We start from the raw sequence: 27957 nt of genomic DNA on the forward strand, positions 1-27957 counted from the left end.
GGAAGAAAAATCTGTTATTACAATAAGATTTGTTCGCACTTTGTTGATTGCACAAACTCTATTATTCTTTTGAGAGCAATTATACATTTGTATGTTTATAGCTTTTGCAGAAATACCTTGTTATAGCTGGCATCAAAGTACTAGTGGAACAATTGCATGATAATTAAATTGATAGCATGATTATTTAACTTTTTTTTAGTATTTTATGAAAATCAAAAATCAAAATCAAAATGTCACGTTCAAGAGATGTAATCCTAAGCAATATAGAGAACTACACAATTGGGAAAAGTTGATTTTTCTCGGTTTCGATGAAAAGCAAAACAAAATCAATAGCAAGATTATTAATTCCCAACCTGCAAAATGTCTCGTAAGGTCTGTTTAAACTTTCCCATGCAAAGGCAGCTACAATAGGATAGAATGCTCTCCATAATTTATCTATATATATATTTTATCATGAAACCGACGATACTAAAACCGGATGAACGATATCACTTTTTACAACAAAAAAGAAAGCTGTCTACTTATAGAATTAGTCGAGTAAAACTTAAACACTTAGATTAACCCAAAAAAAAAATATAAACGAAGGGGATTGATTCAACCACCAAATGCACTCCTGTGACTCACCAAATTGTACCTATTTCACAACCTGAAATGATCGAGGTCAAGGTTTCATTTGCGTGAAAAGTGTATCACAACAATGTGTGTCCCAGAATCTCAGCGTTCTAACCGGCTTAAGCTACGTGTTAAGAACCATCACAAGTGTGCAAACCACCATGTGAATGTTAATATGAATTCCACACGTTATAAAAAGTGTTAACGGATAAACATAAGGTATTTTTGACCAAGTAGGAAAAGATCAAGCACAACTACAGCTCATCTGACATATTAAACGAGCAAGAAAGTGCAGTGGATCTTGCAGACAAAAATGGATAACTGCCTCTTTTTTGTCGGCCACTGTACAACGAACAGCATCTGTTAAAACTTCTGTGATTAGTCTATCCAGCCACCAGAATTGCCTCGACCGGAGGAAGATGAATGTGGTCCAGGTGGAAATCCAGGGAAGTTAGCTTGGTCCCTCCTTGCTCCATGGATGTTGTAGTCATATGGATCACTTCTTCCAGGAAACTGGCCGAACGGGACCTGACTAATGGGCCTTGCATAGTTTGTCATATCAAGATGTGGAGCATACCGATCCATTACTGACAATGCAGGGCCATAGGAAGGGGGAGTGTATAGATGAGAATGTCTGAAACCTGCATCTGAAACAACCATGGAGTTTCTATCTCTCTGCAACCATTCATTCTGATCTTGGGAACCATATAACCTTATCTGTGCCCGTATATCGGACTCTGATGACGTACCATACCTGTGAATCTCATTGAAATAAGTATTCATACTCAGGGGGTCTCTATTATCATGATGTGTTGGCCGTATTTCTGCGGTTTGAGCTCCATAATCATAGTGACCAACCCCACCACTTTGCCAGCTATGTTGATTGCGATTGAACATATTTTCTCCGGCTGCTGGGGATGTGTACTTCCTAGCAATATCATCAATGTTGTCATTCACAAGATTTTTGGAAATGTCATTACCTCCTGCTTTAACAGAAAACTCTACTCCAGAAGTAAAATGTGAGTCTCTTTCCGGTGGAGCTACAGATGATGGTTCTAACGGAAGATGACTTGGCGTATTTCTATTCTGATCGGGTGAGATGCTCATGTCTGATAACTCAACATCGTTCTTCCTCTCTTCCTGCGCCTGACCCTTTTTCTTTCGTCTCCTTTTACGAGAAACAGTGCTAGCATGCCCGGGAGAGATCTTTCTCTTGGTACTATCAGAGCTTTTATGATTTTCATCTCTAGCTTTTTTCTCTTCTAACGTGGCATCCCTCACCAAAATTTCAGCTTCCATATGGCCCTCTGCTGGAAGACTATATACTGGCTTCTCTGATAAAATTTCTTTTCCGAATGGAGGCCCCTGGTCTTCAACTATGTGTCCCTGGCGTGCAGCTATTCTTTTGTGCTTCACTGTCCAATCATCACGGCTCCACAGATACAATGGAGGTGGACTCAAATTCCATTGTTCCAATTGATTATCATTCACATCAACAGAGCCGGGCAAGTAGAATGACTGAAGAAGAAAGATTAGATACAGGTCACTCAAGGTCATAAAAGGCATTCTCATGCTTTACACCAGACAATCCAGATGTCTACATACCTTGCCTGAGAGACTCTGACTATCTTCCCATATTAAATCATATTTACTTTGTTTCTTATCAAGTCTGTTAATAAGGAGAAAATGAAACATTACACCAGAAATTTACTCCAAAGATAATATCAAAAAGAAAAATACACAGAAAGAAGATGATACCAAAAAAGTAAAAGTTGAAACAAGATAATAAGGATTAAAGATGGGCAAAATTCAAAAGGGCAGCCCTTTTCCAAAATAACATCAGAAGGGTGTTTCATCCTATACTTCATCCCAATATGGGCATTATTCCAGCACTATTTTAGCACGTTTGGTCAAAACTATTACAGTGTAGAGCAAAATTACTTTAATTAAGTCAAAATCACTACACATGCAACATTGTTGTATCAACAATACACTTATTTCAACTTGGTCAAAATTGCTCACAGTTCAATCTTGTAGCAATTTTAGTCAAAACTATTACACGTACCAGTTTTGACCTACGTAAAACAGTGTATAACAGTTGACCAAAATTGCTCGTAGCAGTTTTAACCAACACAGCTACAACAATGCTGGAACAAGGATATTTTGGATGAAAAAAGGGATGGAGTGCCCTTCTGATATATTTTCAATATGTGGCACCCTTTTAACAATAACAAAAATAAGGGGCTCCCTTCTGATTTTTGCCCATTAACAAATGTACCTTTCAGTCTCCTTCGGAACTATAAGAATAACCAGCTTCGGCTTGAACTTTAGTGCATGATCTATGAACTTATTGGCAAGCGCTGCTTTAACACCAAAAGGGGGGTTGAGACCCATGATCTGTTTCAAAGATTTAAGTAACTCGACAAATGGAAAGTAATACAGCTTTTGCTGAGCTATACTTGATAGACATATGATGTGTTTTTAATAAAGAGTATTTACTTTTGGTATTATAACATTATTACTTCATTTAGTATGAGAATAAGTACTCTTCTAGGTTTAGGAAAATCTTGTCAATGCTTTAAGTGGGAGACAGGTGAATTTGATATGACAACATAGCCTCCCTTCCCCTCTTGAAAATCCAGACTTCCCCCATCTCCACCTTCTTTCCCCAACAGTCACTCTTTCTCACTCCCCTTTTCCTTCAACAATGAGAAAGTATCATTTCTCTCTACCCTCTCTGTTAGCTAATTTAGCAAACACCATGAAGCCCTGACTTAGCACCTCCCTCTCAAGCACAAACTTGTTCGTATGATCATTGCACTAGACCACAAACTAGGAGTAATCCTAGCAATCATGTGTTTATGCACTTTGTCACCAGGACACACCTACATATCCGATTGAGAACTCAAAGCAGCCCCTACAACCCTACCACATCCACACTACTTCCTGTGCCCCACCCACAAGCTCATCTTTGCCTTCGATTAGCATATGCACATCTCAAATTACAATAGCTACCTGTTCCTTCATAATAACTTCTAATCCAACACCCTATATGATTGGTTGTCACAATCTTACACGCCCTAATAGGAAAGGAACGAAGGACCAATATCAAGTTGGAGTGTTACCCAAGTGAAGCTCTGACAGTGAACCCTTCATGTGCGCAAATAGCCTCAATTGACTCACTATAAAAGGATACCTTCTTGGACCTGAACCAGTTTCATTTCGAGCATAAAAAATGCATGAACCAAAGCCCGACCTTATTTTACAAGAAAAAAGTCCTAACTAAAAAATATTCAGGCGGGTTCTGATTTCAGCCTTTTCAGGTTTCTGGATTTTTCAGAATTTTTGAACGTTTTCTTTTAGGAATTTTAGGTTTTATACTTGCAAAATTTTAGGTTTTATAAAAATTGTCACTATATGGTGAGGATAAAATACAATTAATGCACAGATCATTTATTATTATTTTTGTCTTCATTACCACTTTATAATTAATAACTATATAATATATAATTATATATTCATATGTATAATTACATAAATAACTAACTGGCTTGAGTCAGTTTCTTCTAGTTTTATATAAAAACCGAAAGACCTAACCCAAAGCCAGAATACATTTCACGTCTTCAAAATCCAAACAAAACACCATTAAAACCCAAGAAAACCTCAAGTTTTGGTTTGGTTCTTTTTTTCATTCAATTCAGGCTGGATATTTCTAATTTTTTCCAAGACCTACTTAGAGAATGTCTCTCTTCTAGCATCATCCTCATTCTCTTGAGTAATATTTTTCCAACAATATTAACACCATCACAAAGATAAGTATTTTTCTTGCAACCCTTCATGATTTATCACTTTGTCTATAAAAACTTCAGAATCCTAGGGTATCCTTAATTTGAGCAAATAAAGGAAGAAGATATAAATTCAAGAAGATTTTTCATCATGTCTGGCAATCAACTATTTTGAAGATCTAGATCATTGCATTCATGAAAACCCTCGACCATTATAATAATATTCCATTGTTATGTCAGTTTATTTTTCCATTAGTATTTAACAAGTTGGACATAGATAATAACTATACTCCAACTTGAGAGAGTGCTAGTTCCCATATGAAGTATTTATTTTTTGGGTATTTGGTCAAATCCTATACGTGGTGTAATAGTTTTCTTTTAATTACAATAGCATAATTATATTCTTCTAAAATTGTGAAATATCTTACCAATTTTGATCCAGTCGGCAATTCATGTGGTTTCACAGTCATCCAGTCTCTTCTTTCAAAATTGAAATCATTCTGTGAAAAACAATCATTGGTAAGTCGTACAAGAAACTTAACATAGCAATACAAATAGATATTCAAGTCGGCAAACGATTCCACTACATAAAGAAAATGAAAGAGAAGAATATACTTTTGTAATAATTACTTGAGAAGTGTTTCTGTAGCCATTCCTAACCAAATTAATCCAAACAGGGCATTTTTAAATTGCATTCAATCTAAACTAGTTTCGTCTAATTGCAAAAACAATCTCCTCTCTCCAAGCAAAGAGCTTTTTTCCATGACTCAGTGCAAGCAAATCAAACAAATGCCGGAACAACTTTTAGGTCACCAAGGTTTAGAATGGGCAGCAGCACAATTCTAAATGTTACTCCAAACTAGAAACCAATGTATGATGGAATTTTGCACAAGGTAAAAGAATCTTAATTGTGATCAATTAGATTATGAAAATTTTCTATCAATCATGGCATCCTCCCTGTTCGTGTTTTCTCATTATCTTTTCCTCCTCAGAACATATTATAGTGCAAAGAAGTTCAAATTGATCAACATAGCTCAATGAACCATAAATTCTGAAGAACAGAATAATGATTCTCAATGAACCATACATTCTTTCTAGTTCATCACAATTCAGTAAGTTCTGATGTTAACAGACCCAACTGGTTGGCTGGTTGGGTCTAACATAGCTTCTTTATTATTATGCATAGTAAGTCTAAGGTTAAATTTCACTTTTCTTATTCTGATAGATTATAGTAAGCTACTGAGTGACTTCTATATTTCTAATGTGACATATAAGCTGTAATACGATAATGGTACTCATGTTATATCCTAAAAAGAAAATTATTTCTCCATCAGCACTACAAAAGGCAAATTACCAACACACATAGCATGTGCACATGCAAGGGTAGGCAAATAAGAAAATCTACCTATTTTTGTAAGATGCATTCCATGGATTTCTCCATCTTGGGATTGTACAATAAAACCTGACTTTAAACCTAGTCTAGTTGTGTGAAGTGCTAACTAGACCTATGCCAAAACAATTTCTCAAGCTACATTACCTTTTGCCCAGCTTACAAATAACTTGCTGCATCAAACAAACATTAAAATTAATGAATGTTCTTTAACTAAAAAATGAAAATGCAGGACATACAACATTTAACAAAAAGAGAGAACAAAATCACTTAAAGAGTAAAATTGGCCCAGCACATGTAGCCAAGCAAAGATATATTTAGGACCCGAAACTACTATAGTTTATGAAAGCAGAGGTATCTCAAAGAAGTCTTTGAAAATCTTTGAGATTTGAGGAATAAAACATGAAGTGACATGCCCACAATTATATAAACATAGGTAGAATACATATCAGAGCAAGTACATATTACAAAGATCAAAAAAGAAAACTGAAGAAGACATTTTTATTTTTCACTTCTTACCTTCGGTTGTATGATATCATAGTTCTTGAAATTGCATTTCTTTCCAGCAGAATCAAGCTTTTCTTTCATTAAAATGCTGAAATCATTAGCACCACAGCAGAAATCAACCACCTGGAGATAAGCTTACACATTAAAGAGGTGACTTGTTTTAGGAGGGGATCTATCATTCTATGCTGCAATAATAAATTAAGCCATCAGAATGGCAATACATATTAGTCTTCACAATTTTGTAGCTGTGGCTAGAAGGACAAAGATTATAGGGAAGATCATCTTCTCATAAAACAAATTAAACTAAAGGTGCAAACAATATAATTTATACATAGCAGAAATTTCAACAGATGGAGTCATACAAACAAAGGTGTACATATTACAGTCAGACTCAGTTTTATTTTAAAATTATTATCACCGTATCCTTAAAATTAGGTCTCCATAAAGCCTACAAAATAAGAGCCTAGGTCAAGGGAAAGTTACCTAGGAGGGGATAAATGCCACAGGCCATGCTAGATTGGGGGTCCATGACAGCCTGGTTGTCACTATATTTGCGAGGTATTTCTTTCTAAATAGATTTTACAGCCCACTCTACCGAAGAAGCATATGATGATAATTTCATGCATTTAAAAAGATTTCATTAAACTAAACTATATAATCAGTGTGAGCATAATCAATATCTATCTCCAACTCGAGGAGTGCTAGACTAGTTTATGATAACTTGCTGAACTATTTTACTCATTACTTAATTACTTGTTTCTTCTATGTATAGGTTCTATTCATAACAGTCTTATGTCAAGTTGCAACAACGGCATGATAACTTTCCCCATGAAGGGAACCCACATCAAAAGTATAGTCATATTAAAGTAGAGAAGTAAAATTATCCAAATGTAATCATTTCAAGGTGGTGGATCTCTCTTTCTATGAGCATGTGATAACAACCCATACATCGTGTCACTACATTGACAATTCTAGAGCAAAATTTAAGCCACCAACATATAAAATTAGCAGAACTACTTCCCAAAATCTTGCTCAAATCCATAAGCTAACTTCAAGACTGATTACATCTTTCTGAATGAAATAAAGGTAAACTAAGAGTTAATAAAATACTATCTTCATAACTGCAACGACCAACAAGAAACTTACCGTATCACCATCCTGAACATACCACTGCATTTTATCTACAATCTACATGAAAAGAGCAGGTTAATGAGGACAAAAGAAAGTACCATCGACATAATGAAGTAAATAACATAGGAAGGAAACCCAGTAATTATCCACTTAATGACATAAAAAAATCAGACATGTAGATATTTTGCATTATAAAGGTAGGAAGTTAATTATTGATCTGAATCACTAAAACTGCACACGTACACAAACCCACAAGAATTAACTCCAATGTTATTAGTTTACATTAATAATCTCAGGTATTAGCTGTACTAAATTTACAATAGAATATCGAATCCAGATAATATTTTCTTGTAATAACTTGCTCAAAGAACATGGAAATGTGATTTTCTCCAAGGAGGTGATAATCTCAGAATAATAACTAGTTACATGGTGTAAAAATTACTAGTTCCTATAAAAATTATACATAATAAAACATAGAACTAAAATACATTATTTGATAGCATACACACAAAATGCAATGTATACAACAACAATAACAACAACAACAAAGTCTTATCCCATTAGTGGAGTTAACTACATAATGCAAGACAAAAATTTTGTATTCCCGCTATGATGTTCGAATTAATATGTTAAAATAAAATCTGTATTATGAAATATATACACACACATACTTTTATGCTCCTTTACGGTAATTTAATAGTGGGAGACAAAAAAAAATCCAATAACACCATCTCATCAATTGATGTAGCCATTTAACTTAATATTTACATATGTCAATTAGATAGAAATTCATAATCAAACCAAACATGCCAATTAATAGGTAGATGAAGGAATGCAATATAATGTATTTATATAAATGTAGAAGAATAAAATATCACTTTATGATGCTACGAACAAAAGATAAGAGTTGCAAAGAAGAAGATGTTAAGTTGGATGTGTAGACATATAAGGATGGAGATAATAAACGAGAACATTAAGAGAGAAAGTCGGGCTAATGTCTAATAAGGGAAAACTTCAATCCAATAAATGTCCTAATTAGGAAGATATGAGACCATCATAAATACTCATATTAATAGAGGAAGAGGGAGACAAAAGAAACATAGTTAGCAATAACAAAACAAGATAAAATTTATTTAAATATAGATGAGGATATACTAGGAGATTGAGATTTGAGGCGTAGGAGAATCCATATAGCTAATTCCAATTAGTGGGATAAAGGCTTTGATTGTTATTATTGTTCAATTATACTATTTAAGATTTATTGATGTTGTTGTTCAACAATACTACACAACCTTTAAGATGTATTTGATTCACTAAAAATTAGTTTTTTCCTTGCATCATGAAAATAAAAATGTTAACAAAAAAAAAGCTATTTATTAGTCTTATTTTGACTCCTTAAGAGGAAAAAAACGACGAGTGCACGAATCTTCTGCTAATGTGGGTTTTAGGGAAAGAAAATAAATGATATTCTCACGCAAAGGTTAATCAGTGATTCTTAGAAACAAGAAAAAAATAATCTGTTTCTTAGAAACAGGAAAAAAATAATCTATTTTTATTTGATTCACGTATTTCTTGAAATTTTGTTAACATTTATATATTCATAAACAATCTAGTTTTATGAAGATATATGTGTACTTGATGAAAAAAAAATCTAGCTTTATTGCTTTCGATAGAGCTTGATAGGTAATGGTTTCCATGCAGTAAAAATCATGTAGTAGAAATACAACAACAACTAAGTTTTATTCCACTAGGTGGGCTTGCCTATATGGATCATTCTACATCATTGGGCTCTTATCCCCTAATATATCATTATCTATACTTAAATAAATTTTATCTTATTTTATTGTTGCTAACCAAATCTTTTTTTATTTTCCTCTTCCTCATTTGATGTGTGTATTTGTCATAGTTTCATATCACCTAACCGGAGCATTTATTGATCGTCTAAGTCCATGTCTATACAAACTTAAACGCATCTCTCGGAGTTTTCCTTCAATAGATGCAACTCCAACTTTCTCTCAAATTCTCTCATTTCTTATTTTGTCCATCCTCGTATGTCCACACATCCACAACATCCTCATCACTGCAACTCTTAGTTTCTGCTTATGTGTTCCAGTTATAGTCCAACATTTAACGTCATATAACATAACAAATCTAAACGTCATTTTGTAGAATTTCCCTTTAAGTTTTAAAGGTACTTTCCAATGACATAAAACACCCGACACCCGACATCTGACGCCCTCCTCCATTACAATCATCCTGTTTGTATTATATGTAAGACATCTCTATCAGTCTCTCCACTATTTTGCAAATATGATCTTAAAAACCTAAAGTTCTCAATTCTATACAACTCGTTATCTCCTATCTTAACAATTATCTCATTATGTCTAATATTGTCAAACTTAAATTTCATATATTCTGTCTATATTCTACTTAGCCTAAAACCTCACTTTTTGTATTTTCTACCAAAATTTTAGTTTAGCATTTACTCCTTCATACGGGTGTCAAAAATGAATTCGACCCGTCAACCCTACCCGAGTCGATCTGAAAAAAATTAAGTTCGGGTTGAAGGTTTTGGGATTGATTTAGTTTTGGGGCAGGTTTGAGTTGACCCCGATTGACCTAAATTTAGTGTTTTTTTTGTTTATATCAAATTTTAGATGTTTTATGTATATAAATAACATAATGTAGTATAACAATGATAAAATATTGAGATAAAAGTAAAGAATTATAGGAAAATAACAGAAACAAAAAAAATTTCAAGTTGGACGAGTTATTCGGGTTATCCAGGTTCAGGTTTAGGATTTTCGAGTTGAGTTCAGGTTTGGGTTGGGATTTTTTTTGAAAATTGATCTTTAACTCGACCCGAATCCACCCAACCCACCAGAATTGACACCCCTACCTTCACATGTTTCATCTACCAAAACAATATCATCTGTAAATAATATGCACCACAATACTGTATTTTGAATGTGTCTCGTGAGTTCGTCAATGATTAATGTAAACATATAGGGACTTAGAGCTAATCTTTGATGTAACCTTATCTTTATTAAAAATATTTCAGTTAATCCGCCTAAAGTCTTTACTCTAGTCATTAGATCATCATACATATCCTTAAATAGTTCAATATATACTGCTAATACCTTGTTTTTCTAGAATTGTCCATATAATTTCTCTTGGGACTCTATTATAATTTTTTCTAAGTCAATGAATACTATACGTCGATCGTGCTTTTGCTTTTGATACTTTTCAATTAATTGCCTGAGAAAATGTATAGCTTTTATTCGCAACCTTCGAGGTATAAACCCAAATTGATTTTCAGTGATCGTGATCTCCTTAATCTTTTTCCTTTCTCTTTCCTAAAGTTTCATGGTATGACTCATTAGTTTAATACCCCTATAATTTGTACATTTTTGTACATCTCCCTTATTTTTATATAAGATAATTAGAGTGCTTACTCTCCATTTAAATAATTTTGTAAATCATTCAATATATTATTTACTTAGAAACTTCTATACATCTACGGAATATCATCTAGTTTAACGGATTTTTCATTTTACATCTCATTTAAAACTTGTTCTATTTTGACATTTGAATTCTATAATAAAAATTTAAATTTCTATATTCATTTGACCTGTTTAAATTACCTAAGTTAAGTTGTTATCTAAACCTTCATTAAAAAATTAATAAAAATATCACTTCCACCACTCTTTTATTTCTCCATTTATACCCTATTGCATTTATCTTTAATACATTTTATTTGGATAAGATCTCTTGTATTCCTCTCTCTCACTTTAATTATTCTATAATGTCTCTTTCCCATAAATTTGGTATCCAATTTTTGATATAACTGTTCCAAAGTTTCTTCTTTGCTTCATTCACTACTTTTTTAGCCTCCCTGACTTTCTTAGCCTCTGTATAATTTTTAAAGTTTTCCTCATTCTTACATATATATAAATAATTTCTTATAGGTTATTCTTTTTTCCTTCATTTTTTCTTGTACTTTCTCGTTCCACCACTAAGATTCCTTACTTGCTTGGTGGTGCATGCCCATTTGACTCACCGAGTACACTCTCAGCTACTACTTTCAACTTTGATACCATCTTATTCTATGTTGTATTAAAATCACCGTATATTTCACCAAATATTTAGTATTTCTACCTTCTCCTTAGATATATTTTTCTTTCCATATTTTAACTTCCACCACTTAATTCTAGAAGTCGTGTATATTCCTTCTATTGATACTATAATTGAGGGGTATATCCAACACTACTAAACTATGTTGGATAGTTAAGTTTTCTCCAAGGATAACCTTGTAATCTTTACAAATCTTTCTATCCCTCTTCCTAACCATAAGAAAGTCAATTTGTGATTTATTATTCCCACTTTTGAAAATGACCAAGTGTTTTTCTTTTTTCTTAAAAAAGATATTATCTAGTATAAGGTCATATGCTATCGTAAAATCTAATATAATTTTCCCTTCTTCATTTCTTGTTCCAAACCCATAACCTCATGCACCCACTCATATTCTTGATTTTTCACTCCGACATGATCATTTAGATCGACTCCTATTAAAATCATTTCATTTGACGGAATGTTTTGTAATAGTTTATCTAGGTCGTTCCAAAACCTTAATTTGGTATCTTCATTTAATCCTACTTGAGTTGTATATATGTTAATTACGTTCATAGTTTCTTTCGTCACTACTATCTCGAGAGCTATAATTCTATCCCCCTTTCTAACTGCTACAACTTCATTCTTTAATGAACTATTTACAAAAATACTCACTCTATTTCTTGTTTTATTCTTTCTTATGTATCATAACTTAAAAATCGAGTTCTCTATCATTTTTGCCTTCTCGGCAACTCATTTTGTCTCTTGTACATACAAATACTAATTCTTCTCCTAATCATCATATCTACTACTTCTATTATTTTATAGTGAGTTTCTTCTATGTTTCATGTTCCAAATCTTAAACTATTAGTTTTCCTATTATATTTGTTCTTATCCAACTTATGGTGTGAGAACTCAGGCATGTTTAACATTACACCCAAGTTCTCATAGAGATGTAGCGGTCCTTACTGATATATTACGGTCGGATCTTGCAACACGAAGTCTTACATATTCACCACTACACCCGAATTTTAGAGATATAGCAGTCTTTGCCAAGACATTATAGTCAGACATTATAGCAGTCTTTGCCAAGACATTAGCACAATAATTTAATTGATTCATTCATTGAACATTTGTCATAATTTAACATTGGATGGTAATCTAATGTCACCCTCCTTTATTCGGGCTTGAAACATTTGTGATAGTTCCAAATCATATAGTAGAAATAGCATTTAAAATAGATGTAGATAGATGTAGCAAATGAAATATCGTTCCGTGCCACCTAGCACGGATGGTTTTTACCGTTCCGTCGAAGGCAAAACCAGCACGTCACGGGCGATCGTCACGAGCAGCAAGGATGCATTGTCGGACGCTTCCAGTGTCACCGGAGGCGTCATGGGGCACCTGAAACTTCGCAGGCGCCGAAGGCGTCACGATGCGACATTTCTAGCATTGCCAGAAGAGTTGCGGAACACTTCCAGCGCTGCCGAAAGCTTCAGGGGACACTTCTAGCATACGCGGGCGTTAAGGCGTTTAGGTTTAGGGTTATAAGGCGTTTAGGTTTAGGGTTACTATGCAAAATTAATATTCCAATTTAAATAAATTAAACAATTCCTACTTAAGTGTGATATTTGAAATAAATTTTCAATAACCTTAATAAAATTATCTCAATAAAATATAACAAATATATTTTAAATTTAAAAAAATAAAAAAAAAATTATTAAATAATATTCTGAAATTGTTTTTAATGTTTTATTTTTTTAAAATTCTAAAAAAATTTAAAAATTCAAAAAAATTATAAAAAATCTAATAAATCAAATTTATATTCTGATTTTTTTAATTATTTTGTATTTGTTTACTATTTTAAATATATTATTTAAATTATTAATTAATTAAATAAATAAATAGTTAATTATATAATTATTATATATAAAATAATATTTTGCATTAATTTATATAATAATAATTATTTAATCTGTACACTGGAGAGCTATAAAGGTTACCTAAGCAAAATAGTACAAGAACCATGGTTCTTCCATCTGATTCACATCACTCCTTTTAGTATTAGTAAGGTAACATACTATGATGTAACAATTTTAATTCGAGTTATTGATAGATCAATTTTCATTAAAAAAATATATTTAATTATTTTTTCTAACAATATTAAGTTGTTTAATAATGGAGAACTTATGTAAAATCAATATAATTTATTTTTAAATTATACACAAATATATTTATCTAATAATTACTATATATATATATATATATATATATATATATATATATACCGAAACCGTGTCATTCCGGCCTAGGATCGATACATCAGAACGGGTCGAGATTTTAAACCTTCGATAGATGTGGATATAAAGAGAAGAGTAATGCAAAGAAGCTATTGTATCATGTATCAGATGCAATTAACTGCACCAAAGCACAAGTATTGTAAATTACTTACCTGTTTAAGCTTGTCTACATTAGTGAAATGACGACCAAAAGATGTATATCGCATTCCATGGAGAAAAGGTGCAAGATAAACTCTAAGCCTTTCCTGAAAGAAAGAGATCAAACGTCAAGAACATCTTTATTAACTCAGGCTCTCAATCTCTGCAGCTGAAGCTTAAATAATGCTCATATAGAATCATTGCCACTGCAACCAACTTATTTGATGATAAAAGAGCAACAATGCCTTCCATAATAGATACAATAGAATCAGACCCACCCAGGATAGATAAAGTTTGCCACAAATATTGACGTATGGCAATGCCAGAGTACATAAACATTCATGAACAAAATTAATTACAGTAAAAAAATGCAAGAGAAAGCATTCTTAATGGGGAAAATTCAAAAGATCCAAGATTGTCATAATCAAACAATCCCAATAAGGATCAGCTAAGATGGATAGAAATCAGAAAAGAAGGATCCTATTTTGGTTGAGAATCAGGCAACTTAGGACACTGTTATGTGGTACACTAGAATCTTAGGAAACTGACAAAATCAACTCACGTCCAGACGAATTGATTGGAATCCAATGAAGCTACAAGGGCCAAACAAATTGGCTAAGATTTCACTAGAGAAAACAGTTCGAACCTGAGAAAGGGTACAGGAAAGTGAAAGGAGATGTAATGATAAAAAAAAAAAATTAATGATAATAATAGTAATAAAAGAAAACCAGAGAGAGAGAGAAAAGCAAAAAAGACTAAATGTTTTAACTATCAAGTAATTTTTACATCAGCACTAATCAAAATTAAATGCATTAAGTACTAAGTAAAATGAACATTGGATATATGAAATGCATGTTTGAGGGAAAAAAACGAAGATAAGATGAATGCAAATGAAAATTTTCAAGGCGACAATTTTAGATACCTCACATTCATTATTCGATAAAGGCATCATTAATAGGGAGAAAGAGTGAATAGTTAAAAATATAGAGGCTTTTGGAATCTTCATTCTTGGATGGTTGTGTACTCCTTAATCTAAATGGAAAATTTTATAAAGCTGTCATGCAACCATCAATAGTTCACATATTAGACTCTTGAGTTACAGAAACTACATTTGAAAATTTAATGGAGAAATGAAATTGCTTATATGGCTGTTGTGAGGTTATTTAAAAAGGAAATATAACACCATTAACAACAATTATCGGAGAATAATGAGAAGTATCTTTGACAAATGATAAAACAAGAGAAATTTATTTGAGATGATATATGGACATATTCAAAAATGACCCACAATATCTTTAGTTAAATGAGTTGCATCAGTCCAAAAGGAAGGAAGATCTAAGAAGTTAGAAGTAAAACACCAAAGAAAAGTCACCCTAATATAATAAAAATAATTTAATTAAATTGAATATTTCTAGTAGCAATGCATCAAGCACAAAGGAGGGATAAAATCCATCATACATATAGCATACCTCAAATAATTAGGACAAACAAAGGCTTCAAGATGAAATTATAGATCTTTTGTGTGGTATCAATCAATTGATTGAGATCTATATCACATTAAAAATACTGAATACAAAGAATACAATGTTAAGTTGATGTAAATACCCTCCATTTGATCATCTGCCTTAGTATCTCAGGTTCACATACAGCTTTAGCATCCTCCACAGAACCTCCTTTCTCCAACTTTTGTAATGCTGTACGAATAGCCTACAAACAGAATCCTAACCACATTAATTTGAAAATTAAAAAATGGTAAAACAATTACTTTGGCTCAGATACTTTTATGGTCAATTATGTACCTCAACAGAACCCTCAACCTTGCCTAGCGTAATGCTCTTATCAATATTGTGTCTTGTACCACTGCCATATGAATGAGTAGATGGCCTTGGATATTTTCTAATTATATCTTCCAGGCTTAAAGAAGATGAAACCTGTTTGAATATCTCTGAAGCCCTTCACAATGGTATTCATATTAGAAAAATATCAGTCACTAGGTTGACAATAATTAGAGCTACATTTAGAAACAACAGACAGTATCAAATTATGTTATGTGGAATGAAGTAGATAGATACTTTGTAATTTATTATATGAAAAAAAAATGACTCAGGCAAAGGGAATTCCTTCACCGCCAGAATTAGCTGTATAAAAAAAAAACTCACTTGAAATAGCATCATGGCATTATGAAGAGTTTTGAAACAATTCTTTGGCCAAAAGGAAAACAAAGGCTTACCGTGCTTTTGCTTCATTATCTATACTAGGGAATGAACTTGGTCTTTTTGCAACTATGGAAGAAGAGGCCGGTGCTATGCGCTTTGACTCTTCTACAGGAATCTTACTGCCGACAATAGTTTTCTCATATTTGCCCCGTTCATGCCGTGAACTGGCAATTGACATCTGCTCTTTCTTCTGAGAAACAACTATCCTCGCAACTTTTTCGTTGGAGCGATTTCCCTCTGAACTAGCCACTTTGACTGACTTTAAAGTTACCTGGTTTTTTCTCAACTCACTAGAAATTATACTTTTCTTTTCTGCCGATGCTTTAACTTTTCTTTTTTGCAAATCTAAACGTTTTTTAGTCTCTGGATTTTGAGGAAATATAATATGATTTCTAATTGGAGTTCCCAGTTCTTCATTGATGTGGTGTTTTCTGGAGAGGAAAAAAGGGAAAAGAAAAAGTAAAATAACAGAACTTACAAAAATTCTTGAACCAGGAAAAGAACACAAAAACAGACATACAGGCAATATATCAAGGTTCGATTAGGAAGAAGACCATCCCAAGCCCTTTGTTCGATATCCTCATTGTTTTCGAATGCTATCTTCCTGCAATTTTCAATTAGTAAAGAAAATAAAATGCATTCTCTTATCTCATTCATGATCCATCTCTATAGCATAAAACACAGAGTTACCTTGGCAAGCACTTTCTGTGATAAGATTTTGGACATCTTCTGCACATTGCAAATTGCAAATCTTTAACCTCCTTGTTTTCTCCTTGTTTGCAAACAACACACTTGTGAACAGGGCATGCAAAGGACTCCCCAGCAATTATTTTTGTTTGAAACTCAGAGGCTTCACTTTCACTATGAGGAAAAACCCATTCTGCAACGCACTTTGGGTGGTAAAAGTGACCGCATGTTGCAGAAACACAAGGATATACCTAGACAAGCAAATAAAAAAAAGAAGGAAATAATGAATTATTATTAGTAAGTGATATACAAAAGTCATGCATTTGAGACAAGTAGCAATATAATAGAATGAGAGATTGGCAATATCCAGAGAAACATAATAAATAATGCACTTACAGCTACCTCTTCATGCCAGCATTTGCAACTCTCTTGATAAACACAAGACAGGAGAGACAGAATAGATATGAAGAAGACCAAACAAAGTCACAAGAAGATAACCAGATCAGAAGTTGAAATGAATTTGTAAATACCAAGTAGACTCAGTGAAAATAGGATGATCCATACGGAATTAGAGGTGTTCCCTAAAAATTAAATTGAATAGTAATGTAGGTTCAAGTCAAATATTTGATATTACAGCCTAAAAGCATTATGCATTACACCTACAGGTTGTGGCAGAGTATTTTGTTTGAGACATAGCATATCCTACTCAACATAAAGAGCTAGAAGACAGAAACCAAGAGCAATCAAGTGGCGGTGGAAACGGCCTTGACGATGACGAAGATTGTTAACTTAATAAATTTCATGACACTGATTTAGAATAAGAAGAGAAAATATGATATTATAAACGCAAAGGATGAAGGATGAATTAAAGAGTTATAATAAACATATGGAAGATGATGATAATGCTGAATGTTGACAGCCATGACCTATTTGAAGCTTTATTATTAATTGTTATACAGAAATTTGTATGATATCTAGCATATTTTGGAACTTGGAAATATGATGTTTGATGATGATAGAATAGATTGATGATTTAGAACCTAAGGTGATGTTTTGCTTAAGCCTTTGTCATGAACTTGTATGCTGCTTTGCTTATGAGGATAAAGTTTTTTCCGTTCTAATATTCACATGTTTAAACATATTTTGGAGTTAGATGGTCGCTAAAGATTTATTTCAAATTTGAGAAACAAGTGTCCAATTTTTCACTTTATTTGTGAGTAATAATAGTGAAATTAAATTGCAGGATCTTATGGTATGAATCCATGGAATCCAAACTATATAGGGAAGAGAGTCTAGCTACATCTGTGATAATTGAGTTAATTAACAATGGACGAACATTCTTATCTATAAACATCAGCTTAGTTTAAACCATATCAACTAGATTATACATAAATATATATAATGAAATAGACGTTTTTGGGTGGTAAACTGTGCACCAATTGTAGTGTATTGGCATTCCATGTAATCACACAACTTTTTAAAATTAAGTTCCCCCAACCCACCAAAAAAGAACTAGCAAGATTTAATGGGTAAAAGATTTAGCATTCATAAATTGGTGGGGGGCATTTAGAAATAATTAAATTTCAGAGACATTATGTGAAAAAGGAAAAAAAAAATCCTGCAAGTTACTCACACTTGGGAATTGGGATCTTTGCATTTCACTAACTTCTCACATCAATTAAATGTTCAAAGCATACTAAGCTTAGTGTGTCATAAAATCCAACTAGTTAGCTAGTAACAGTAAAGATATTGCTAAAATCTTGTGTCATAAATTAAACATGCGCAGCTGTTTTACACCGCAATAAAAATTGAAATACCTTGTTTGCATTGGAAGCTGCATAATAGGTATGGAACAAAGAAATGGCAACAACGAGATCCCAATATACAGATCAACATCCCATTCCACTTATAGGGAATAGCAATATCAGACTGGAACCAAAATTGTTCAAACATAGAAGTATAATAAAAAAAAACAAATCCATTATAAGATACCATATTACCTCGGCGCCATTTGTCTTGTCAGATGAGCCTAGTTTGCCACAGCAAAAGCATTGATGCTGCTTATATAAGCAGTTGTTGCATAAGAAGTTCTGAATCAACTGTGTAAAATTTTACAATAAAATTATAAGAAAACCATAGGAAGAAGAGAGCAGTCCATTAACAGAATTCCTGAAAAGTCCATTAACAGTACCTCAACATCTGCTGCCGTTGCGAAACCAAGAGATCTACACAATGAATCTTTTCCAGCTGACTTGTAGGCATGAAAGGAACGCAAACAAGGTCCATCACAGCTGCATTATAGTTTAAATCATGCTCTCCAAAGACAAAATAAGATAGAGAAATCTAGAAATTTAAAACTTAGGAATGCATCATGTTGGACCAATCTTTTATTAAATCTACCCAAATAATAAGCATGTGTGACTCACAATTGGTATACAATGCTATTTTGCATGTGTGACTCATAGAGCAATTGCTTACAAGAAAAAAATAATAAGCATGTTAGTACCCCGATGATTGAGGGGGAGATCATTGGAACCCCAAGTTATTTGGCCACGATTTTAATGTTTAGATAAAAGGATTTAAGTTAGGTCGTGCATTGTTACCTAATGTGTGTTTATTGTACTGGAACTTAGGAATACACAGGATCACTCGAAAACTCATGGTCTGTTGAAGTACAAAAAAAAGATGGTATAGGACATCTAAGGGACTAGAGGACGAGGAAAATCAGAGATGGATGTACCTAGAGCAAAAGACGCAAGCATGCGAAAAGAATGACACTGAAAGAGAACCGAGGAACTCGGTGTATCTGAGGGACGAGGGGCTTAACAGAAGAGTACATCGGTCGAGTTAGAAGGAAGCACAGGAAGTAAGCGGGAGGACTCGGTGCGCCCGAGAGACAAGAGGCTTAGCAAAAGAGTACAACGGTAAAGTGAGAAGAAAGCAAGATAAGTGAGTCGAAGGACTCGGTGCATCCAAGAGACGAGAAGTTAGGTGGAAGGTTGCATAGGTAAGCTGTTGAGAGATGAGTTGAGTCAATCTGTAATTGGGCAATGTAGAACTCAACTTAGGCGGACTCGACCTTAGTGGACTTGAGTCAAAGATTATGCAATCCATCGGAACTTTAGTTGACTAATAATGTTTTACAAGTGATCTAAGACGACTCCGTTAGTAGATCCAAGCAAGGTGATCAATTGATTGGAAAAGGCTTCCAATCAACTAAAAAGGTGTCAATTCAATCAGTCGTGTGATCTTGATCAAACGCAGGCTATGCAGTTAGAGATCTAGATTAACCGAATGTTCGGTCAACCAAAAAGGGTGTCTAGTCAACTAGTAGCTGCCACAATAACAACTTTCGATAGACGAGACACTTTACTGGATGAAGCTAATGGAACAAGTCAGACCCATGAGGTTGATCAGAAAAGGTTTTGGTCGACCGGAACTAACAACATGTCGACTGTAGTGAATAACAAAGCACCTCATAAAGAGAGCTTGTAGGTAAGATCAAAAGGCTCGAGGCATAGCACAAACACACAAAATACAAAAATTGCATTTCTCTTTCTTAAGCTTTTAGTGTCTTTAGTTTCTTGTATTATTTCATCTGTTGTAATGAGAGGTTTCTCCATTTTGGCATTTCACCGAAGAAGAGAAAGCTAGTGGATTTCGTGTGCATAGGCTGTGGACTAGCAAGAGTTCTGCACCACATAAATCATTGTGTCTCTTGGTATGTGTGTATACTCTTATATTTGCTTATGTATTAACAAATGTGTGTTTGCCCTTGCTTAAAACACAGCAAGAAAAAATAATTTTGCTTTGCAGGTGCACTATTCACCCCCTCCCTCTTTAGCGATCCTAACTTAGAGTAATCAACACCCTATCACAACATGCACCCACAAAGCATGCAATATCAATAATGCTTTGGTGCCATATTGTGTGCAGAACTAAAGATTGGATAACAAGTTCAAACACTGATGTCAGGATCTCTCACTTAAAATCAATTCACCATCTAGTAGAATTTTTCTATCAAGTAAAAAATGATAATTATGTGCCACTCTATCAATGCAAAAAAACTTCAGTTTTGTTTTCATAAAAATGATCAGCATTAAGCATTCTTCTAGCTATCTCCCACAAGACCAAGCTAGCACTCTTGGCTTGAAATTTCAATCAAGAAAAGTAACAGCATATATGGAGGGGAAAACACTCATATAGAACTTTCTAATAGAACATGGACTGTCATGTATAAGCTTCTTGATAGCGTGATGTACTTTGTCTCCTACCCTCCCTCCTCTCAATTTGCTCAACCTATTTTGTGTGGAATCAAACAATTGGTTCACCTCTCTTGTTTTCATCTCATAACCTTAAAAAGAACCATCTCATCCAAGAAGCTTCAACTTCTCAAACTGTGCCGCAATTTCTATCTTTGATTGAAACAATATATCTTGCATATGTTCCTATGTATATTAACAGGGAGATGAAAGAAGGAAGGAGATGACAAATATATACTTAAGTTCAAATGTTGTGTTCCATCTAAAATGATACAGTTTACTATCCTGTATAGACACAAACTAAAAAATAGCATCATTATCTCAATTCATCTTGTCCTTTGTTGTAGCATGCTAAGGGGTGTTGAGCATGATAAGATAAAGCTTGATGCAACAGCGCAAGAGACAAAATACTGAGTAGTATACAGTAGAAGATTTCAAACTCCAAACAATTCAATAAGTCACATGACTATGTTTCAAGATCTGTATTTATTAAATAAAAAAAACTGTTCTTGATATAGAACAATAGCACTAAAAGGCAATGGAGTAAGAATATTACATTAGAACTAAAAATGGAGAGGATTAATTTCATATGATATAATGAGCAACTTGCAATAGGGATCAAGGGATCTGAATCATAGAAAAGTGACACAAATTATTTAGACATTTTGAAATATTTTATTTCTTTGTTATCATGACAACATTAAATGAGCATTAATAATTTTTTTAAAGAAAAAAGGAACAAAACTGCATACCACAAAATGTTACCACCATTGTCACAAATTGCGCAGACTGAATCATATAAATCAGAGTTATCATCTTGTTCTTCATTCACAGCATCATCGCTTGGACCTTCATCCACCTCTCTTGGGCCTTCATCCTCATCATCATCAACAATAAACGATTGCTTCACATCAGAAGCATCTTGATCATCCTGAAAGTTTCATTTTGCCAATTAATTAATGTGATTTGAGATCACTCTAAAACTAATACAAAGGGAAATAGTTTATCCAAATATAACCATGATCAGCACCAACCTCACTAAACCTTTTCCTCGGCTTGTCCATGAAGAACCCTTGAAACAACTGTTCAAATATGAGCATCAAGAGAACTCTAAATAATAACAAAAATCTCATAACCCTTGTAGTTTATACTCTTTTTCAAAATGACCCTCTGAGTTTTACAATCACCAAAACACCTGAGTTTTAAAACTCTTGCCATTTCAAACAAATAAAAAGTGACATGACACACACAACATATCTGTTACATCACTATTCCATTAGATGAATTAACAACGTTGGTTGAGGACGAATGACAAGAGTTTGAAAACTTCAGGATAGTTTAATGATATTGATATTCCAGCAGATGGTTTGAAAGAGGGTAAACTTAAGGGGATAAAATGAAAATTTCCAAAACAATAAGATACTATTTAACCAAAAAATATTTGTGTAATCTAAATGATTTGAGGGAAAAAAAACTCTTCCAAAAACACACATTGATAGCAAGTGCAAATGATGCAACATGAACACACTCACATACTAAATTGATGCACCAAATTTAATCTCTCAAATCACACAAAAGATTGAAAGAAAATGATGAAACACCCATGTGTCGTTTTAGCTTCTTTGGGTAACATGACTAAGTTATGCTTTGTGAATCTAAATTATAGTTAGTATCTAGTTGATTAATTTTTAAAATGATCAAGTCAGCAGGAGGATTTGGAGGATTTTCAAAGCTTGCATTAAAAGGGTTTTTCTAAAATATCATCATCAAAGAGACCATCTAAGGTTTCATTATTAAATCTGAGGTGTCACCAATGGGTTCTCCTAAAATGCTATCCAAAGGTTTGCTTCACGTTAAATCATAAATGGATTTTTTAACGCTCATCTTTTTAATTACAATTAAAAGTTTTTTAATTATGAATGAACAATAAAAGGCTTTGAATGTTGCCTTTAAATTTAGTTCTCTTAATGAAAATTGTTTTAGGTTTACAAATTTATTAGGTGATTATCTTTTAAATGAATGATGGATTATGCTCATGAAACAAATAATGGTGGTTTGAACATTTTGCCAATCTTCTCTAGTGACAATGAATTTGTTGTTGTTAAATCATGCACATTCAATAGAGAGCATATTGAAGTAAGAATTGTAAGAGAACAAAGTAGAAGATCAAGAGTTGCGAATGGAGAGTACAGTAAGAGAAAAAGGGGTGATTCAAGACAAGTAGAGAGAATGCAAAAATAGAGAGGACAGGAGGGAGAATAAAGAGTGGAGGAGAAGAGCCCTGAGGGAAGAACTCAAGAAGAATTAATTCACACTGGACATCACATCCTAGATACAACATTGGATGTCTTGTGTAGGCATTAGACAACAACAACCTACTTAAAAGAAATTGGCTACTAAATCCATTGAACAAACCCATCACTTGCTTGATCATTAGTAGCTTATAAACCTACATCAATTGTATTTCCAAAACATCCAAGTTGACCAAAGCAACAAGACTTAATCAACTTATATGCTAGCTAAAACTAGCTATGAGCAAATTCAAGTCAACAACCATCACCTACACCAATTAACACTCCATTCTACCTAAGTCCAACTGCCTCCTTGACTTCCCTAGGTTTGAATTTCAGATATCTTCTCCAACCTGAATCCAAACTAGCTATAAAACCCTCCAGTGTTAAGGTTAAACTCCTTAAAGTCATAACAAACACAAAACTGAAGTGGACATATAAGAAAGAACATCAAGAACACCACAATTATTACTGAAAGAATGCCCAAGATATAACTACTCTAGTAATCTGGCTTTTGTATGTTCAAATTTTTGTTGTCTTAACCAAACGTATTGGAAGGTAAGAACATACTTAAACAACTATTTCAGTCAATTGTGAAAGGAAGAACCTAATAAGAATACTTTAGATCTTGTTTGAGCAATATCCACAGTGGAAAAGAATCCATTTTAACAATTGTGAAAAAATTGCAATCAACAAAATCTAGTGGTGATACGATGCCATTTTCATATTCTGTATAGAAACAACTTTTTATATTGAACTATGTGGTTGTACCTCTCCCATAATTTTCATAAGATGAATGTCAAATTAGGGAACAAAAATTATGCAAAAACCATGATGTGAAACCCAGTATAAATCATCCAGAATAACTAGCCATTAAGAAATGAAAACAACTGATTATAGACAAAATAAGTTGAGATGCATGTGCAGCATACTACAAAAGATAAATATCAACAAAAGGTACAATAATGGGTGACCAATTAGATGAAGCTTTATATATATATATATATATATATATATATATATATAATACGAGAAAACAAGTTGAGATGGTATGAAATATTGACATATTTAGAGGCAATCAATAGATTTTATAATCGGACAAGTTGAATTGATTAGAATGAAAGGTGTGATTGATAGAGGGGTATAATTGATAAAGGGAGACTAATGAAAACTCGAGATGACATAATAAAAGATAATTTAATTGAATAGTATTCCTAGAGCTCAATGGAAAGATAAGATTGGTATAGCTAACCCCGAATAGTTCGGATGGACCTACTATGAGGACAGATAAAATCTGGTAGTTGTGACCCAATTAAAAACTCTAATGCCAAATGAAATATTAGCAAGGAAAAGATACCAAATGGACTAATAGTTATGTCTAACAACATCTTCTTCAATAAAAAAATATCTTTGCACTGTCTTCTTTCAAACATTAACCAAATAGGAGAACATACCATCAATATAGCACATAGTTAAATGAAGATACGAAACCAAAAGTGTTCTAAATTTCCCTGTGTACCTCTTAATTGGATCTTATTGCTCAAAAAATTAACCCACATAAATAACTTAACATGAGATGCTAGGATTATCACTGATATGAATATATGTTTGTCCTAATTTGGGGTTAAATATGTGAATTCTTTCTGTCAATTAAGATTTGTTATATCACTGATAATATCCGGATCATATACGTCATTTTTTATTACCTTTACTAAAGTTTATTTTGTCTCTCTCTACCTTTTACACCTTTCATTCTACTCAATTCAACATTTTTGACTATAGAATTTATTAGCTGACATTGAATATGCTCTGTCAATGGATCTATGATTACCCAATCCTCGCCGTCCACCTATATTAGTCATTATCTTCTACCATAAAAAGGTGCTATCATCAGAGACAGTGGATGCTCTCATTACAAAATCAATATATAGATAAAAGACTAATATATAATTTGTACCTGTGAATTTGCTAAAGTTTCATCCCTCTCATTAAATAGTTTCATTAGAAAAACATGTTCCCTGACATCATTGTGAGAAGGCCTAACCTCAAATGTGCTGCATAATACAAAAATCTCAGGAAAAATGAGAAAAAACCACACGGCTAACAACATTTAATTGAATTTGGAAAAAAAAAAAAACTACCTGAAAACAGTGCGTAAATGTTCCCAAAGGCTCCTTTCTGTAGCTTGTGGGTTTTTCCTCAGAAAATGAAACAAATGCACAGTGATCATTATTGTCCTAATGGTGTCCTCATAGTAACTGTTTCTAGGTTTCACAAGACTTATCCACTTTTTGTCTTTAGAAAGGACCATAATCTTGGGTTCCACATCTTCAAATACCAGCTTCCAGCCAATAACTTGTTTGTAGACTTTCTGAAGGCCACCGTCAGTTGTTCCATGCAAGAAAACAGCATTGTCCGCAACTTCCTGCTTCAGCCCGTCATCGAAATGGAGAGGTAAAACTGAGAACGAAATAGGTGACTCATCGTCATCTACAAAAAAGTAATTTGCAACGGACTGCGGCGCAACCTCCTCATCATCGGAGTCTTCAAGAGACGCCATTATCCACGGAAACTGTAACCCCTTGGAACACCATGAAAAAAAAACAACCAAAAATAAAATAAAATACAGGTCTAAATGTGTGAATAAAAATCAATTGTACAAGGAAAAAAAACTCGATATTTTCACTTTCCCAAGTGTGCCCTAGCAAACTGAGAACCTGTTCCAAAATCTCTTCTTTAATTTACAAGAAAAGAGCAAGTACAATGAATATGTCAGTCGTCTTATAAATTCCCGGACCAACAATCCTTTGTTCTAAGAATCACAGAAAAAAATGGCTGAACCCTAAAACCGGCAAGAGGAAACGACTCGAGCATGCGATAAACATCCAACTACGAATGAGATAGGAACATGAGATGTGAGAAGCAAAAAAGCACAATCAAGAGTAAAAAACGAAGAAAACCCTACGAGGAAGCAGATTAGGCGACGCGGCAATCAGCGTAAACCTCGTCGAAGCGGAGCCGAGAACTGCTCCAGAAATCGGCGACGAGCAAATTCATTCCTTTTATTGAGAGCACGATAAAACCGTTGTTCCTCGATGCCATTGAACCGCAGTTTCAGAACCAAACCGTAAAGTTTTGGGTCATCGGCCCATTAAACGAACCGGTAGATCAATGGTTCGGATTTAACGAAATAAACCAGCAGACCAAATCATAAATTTTTATATTAAATTAAAAATCAACCCAATTAAACTTACTAAAAATCAAAAATCATATATAAAAAATAACTAATATAATCTATTTTGTTATTACACTTTTGCGTTGAGTTTGTGTGTGACTCGCTTAGTCCGAATAACTTGAACAGGTATGAACGAGAGTAAATGATAGAGGTGAAGAACAAAAAGGAGCTTCACAAAGAGAGAGATAAGGAGCAAAATGGCTTGACAATTTCTTGATTATCAGTATACTTTTCTTAGATGTTTTTAATATGATCATAATTTTACCTTGCATCAAACATTAAATTTTTTAAAATTATATATATTTCAAAAATACTTATAATCCAACTAAAAGAAAAAAAATCCTAACTAAAACTAAAACAATTATCAATGTATATTCAACTGTATTCTAACCATAACAACAATTAAATTTTTATCCCACTAAATAAGATCGGATTATATTAATCCTTCTATTTTATTTATAGTTGATCTTTATTATATCATCATATATATTTAAATAAATTTTATCATAATTTATCATTAATGATTAAATCTCTCTTTTCTCAATTAACATGTGTGTATATCATAATCTCACATAACTTAATTAAGATATTTATTAGTCAACTAAATACTAGGATGAAGTTAGAAATTTCATATTGAGAGGGTGAAGGATGTATATTTATATTGAGGGGAGCGGTCATGTCATTGCCCCCATTCACCTTCCATATTCTATACACCTACACCTCTTGTACTAAAAAAAATAAGGGGTCGGCTATCGCCATCACCCCCCCTCCTTTAACTTCGTCCATACTTAAATACATATTTATATTATCTTAAATGCAACTCAATTATATAATTCAAATTAAAATATTCTTTTTAGAGAAAAAAAGATATATTTTTTATTAGAATAGTCAAAAAAAATAAAAGAGACTCTTTTCTATTTATTATCAAAACGGTGTCTCATCCCATCTTGGCGCATTTATATTTTCTAAAATATTTTTATTTCGATGTAGTTGTAACAGCTACGATCTCATACTTATTATGATTATATAGTTGTAATTAGTATAATGGTGTAGCTGTTATAACTTTATAACAGTTATAATCATGCCCAACCCTAGATTCTGAAGGGTTCAGTGTAAAAAAAATCCTTTGTATTCTTATAAAAAAATAATAAAATCAAAGCTATAAAATTAGAAAAAGCAATGATGTGGCAACGCGGCAATGCAATGACAACAACGCTGGAAATCACTATTGAATATGTGTGAATGGAGAAGAGGCAGAACAGAATAGAAGCTCCATTGTGAATGAGATTTTAG

The 27957-nt window shown here is 33.2% G+C and overlaps 1 protein-coding gene across 2 annotated transcripts; it reads right to left on the reverse strand.

Moving 5' to 3' along the window:
* Positions 1–776: 776 nt before the first annotated feature.
* On the reverse strand, positions 777–26514 carry LOC122007149 (protein ENHANCED DOWNY MILDEW 2-like). 2 transcript variants are annotated; one of them, XM_042562948.1, is made up of 19 exons: positions 26395–26514; positions 25571–26010; positions 25387–25483; positions 22173–22220; positions 21891–22069; positions 19068–19167; positions 18877–18975; positions 16880–17127; positions 16710–16793; positions 16204–16620; positions 15773–15926; positions 15579–15680; positions 13988–14080; positions 7441–7482; positions 6307–6417; positions 4826–4897; positions 2891–3009; positions 2218–2281; positions 777–2130 (listed from the first exon to the last, which is right to left on the reverse strand). In XM_042562948.1, exons 2-19 carry the CDS (start codon positions 25987–25989, stop codon positions 991–993), a joined length of 3588 nt encoding a protein of 1195 aa, XP_042418882.1. In that variant the 5' UTR covers positions 25990–26010; positions 26395–26514; the 3' UTR covers positions 777–990. The 2 variants fall into 2 exon arrangements, with proteins under 2 accessions (XP_042418882.1, XP_042418883.1); XM_042562949.1 differs by having other exon boundaries at positions 25571–26001; positions 26395–26470.
* Between the last annotated feature and the right edge of the window lie 1443 nt (positions 26515–27957).

This window comes from Zingiber officinale, chromosome 7B (genome assembly GCF_018446385.1).
Source record: "Zingiber officinale cultivar Zhangliang chromosome 7B, Zo_v1.1, whole genome shotgun sequence".
NCBI classification, from domain to species: Eukaryota; Viridiplantae; Streptophyta; class Magnoliopsida; order Zingiberales; family Zingiberaceae; genus Zingiber; species Zingiber officinale.

What these genes read in the sequence shown, in the direction of transcription:
- LOC122007149 (XM_042562948.1), bottom strand. Translation starts at nt 25,989, where the DNA reads ATGGCGTCTCTTGAAGACTCCGATGATGAGGAGGTTGCGCCGCAGTCC. An exon ending in CGAGGAAAAGGTTTAGTGAG is followed by an intron (nt 22,070 to 22,172) that starts GTTGGTGCTGAT and finishes TGAAACTTTCAG; the next exon opens with GATGATCAAGATGCTTCTGA. An exon ending in TGCCGACTGGATCAAAATTG is followed by an intron (nt 3,010 to 4,825) that starts GTAAGATATTTC and finishes TCTTTGAAACAG; the next exon opens with ATCATGGGTCTCAACCCCCC.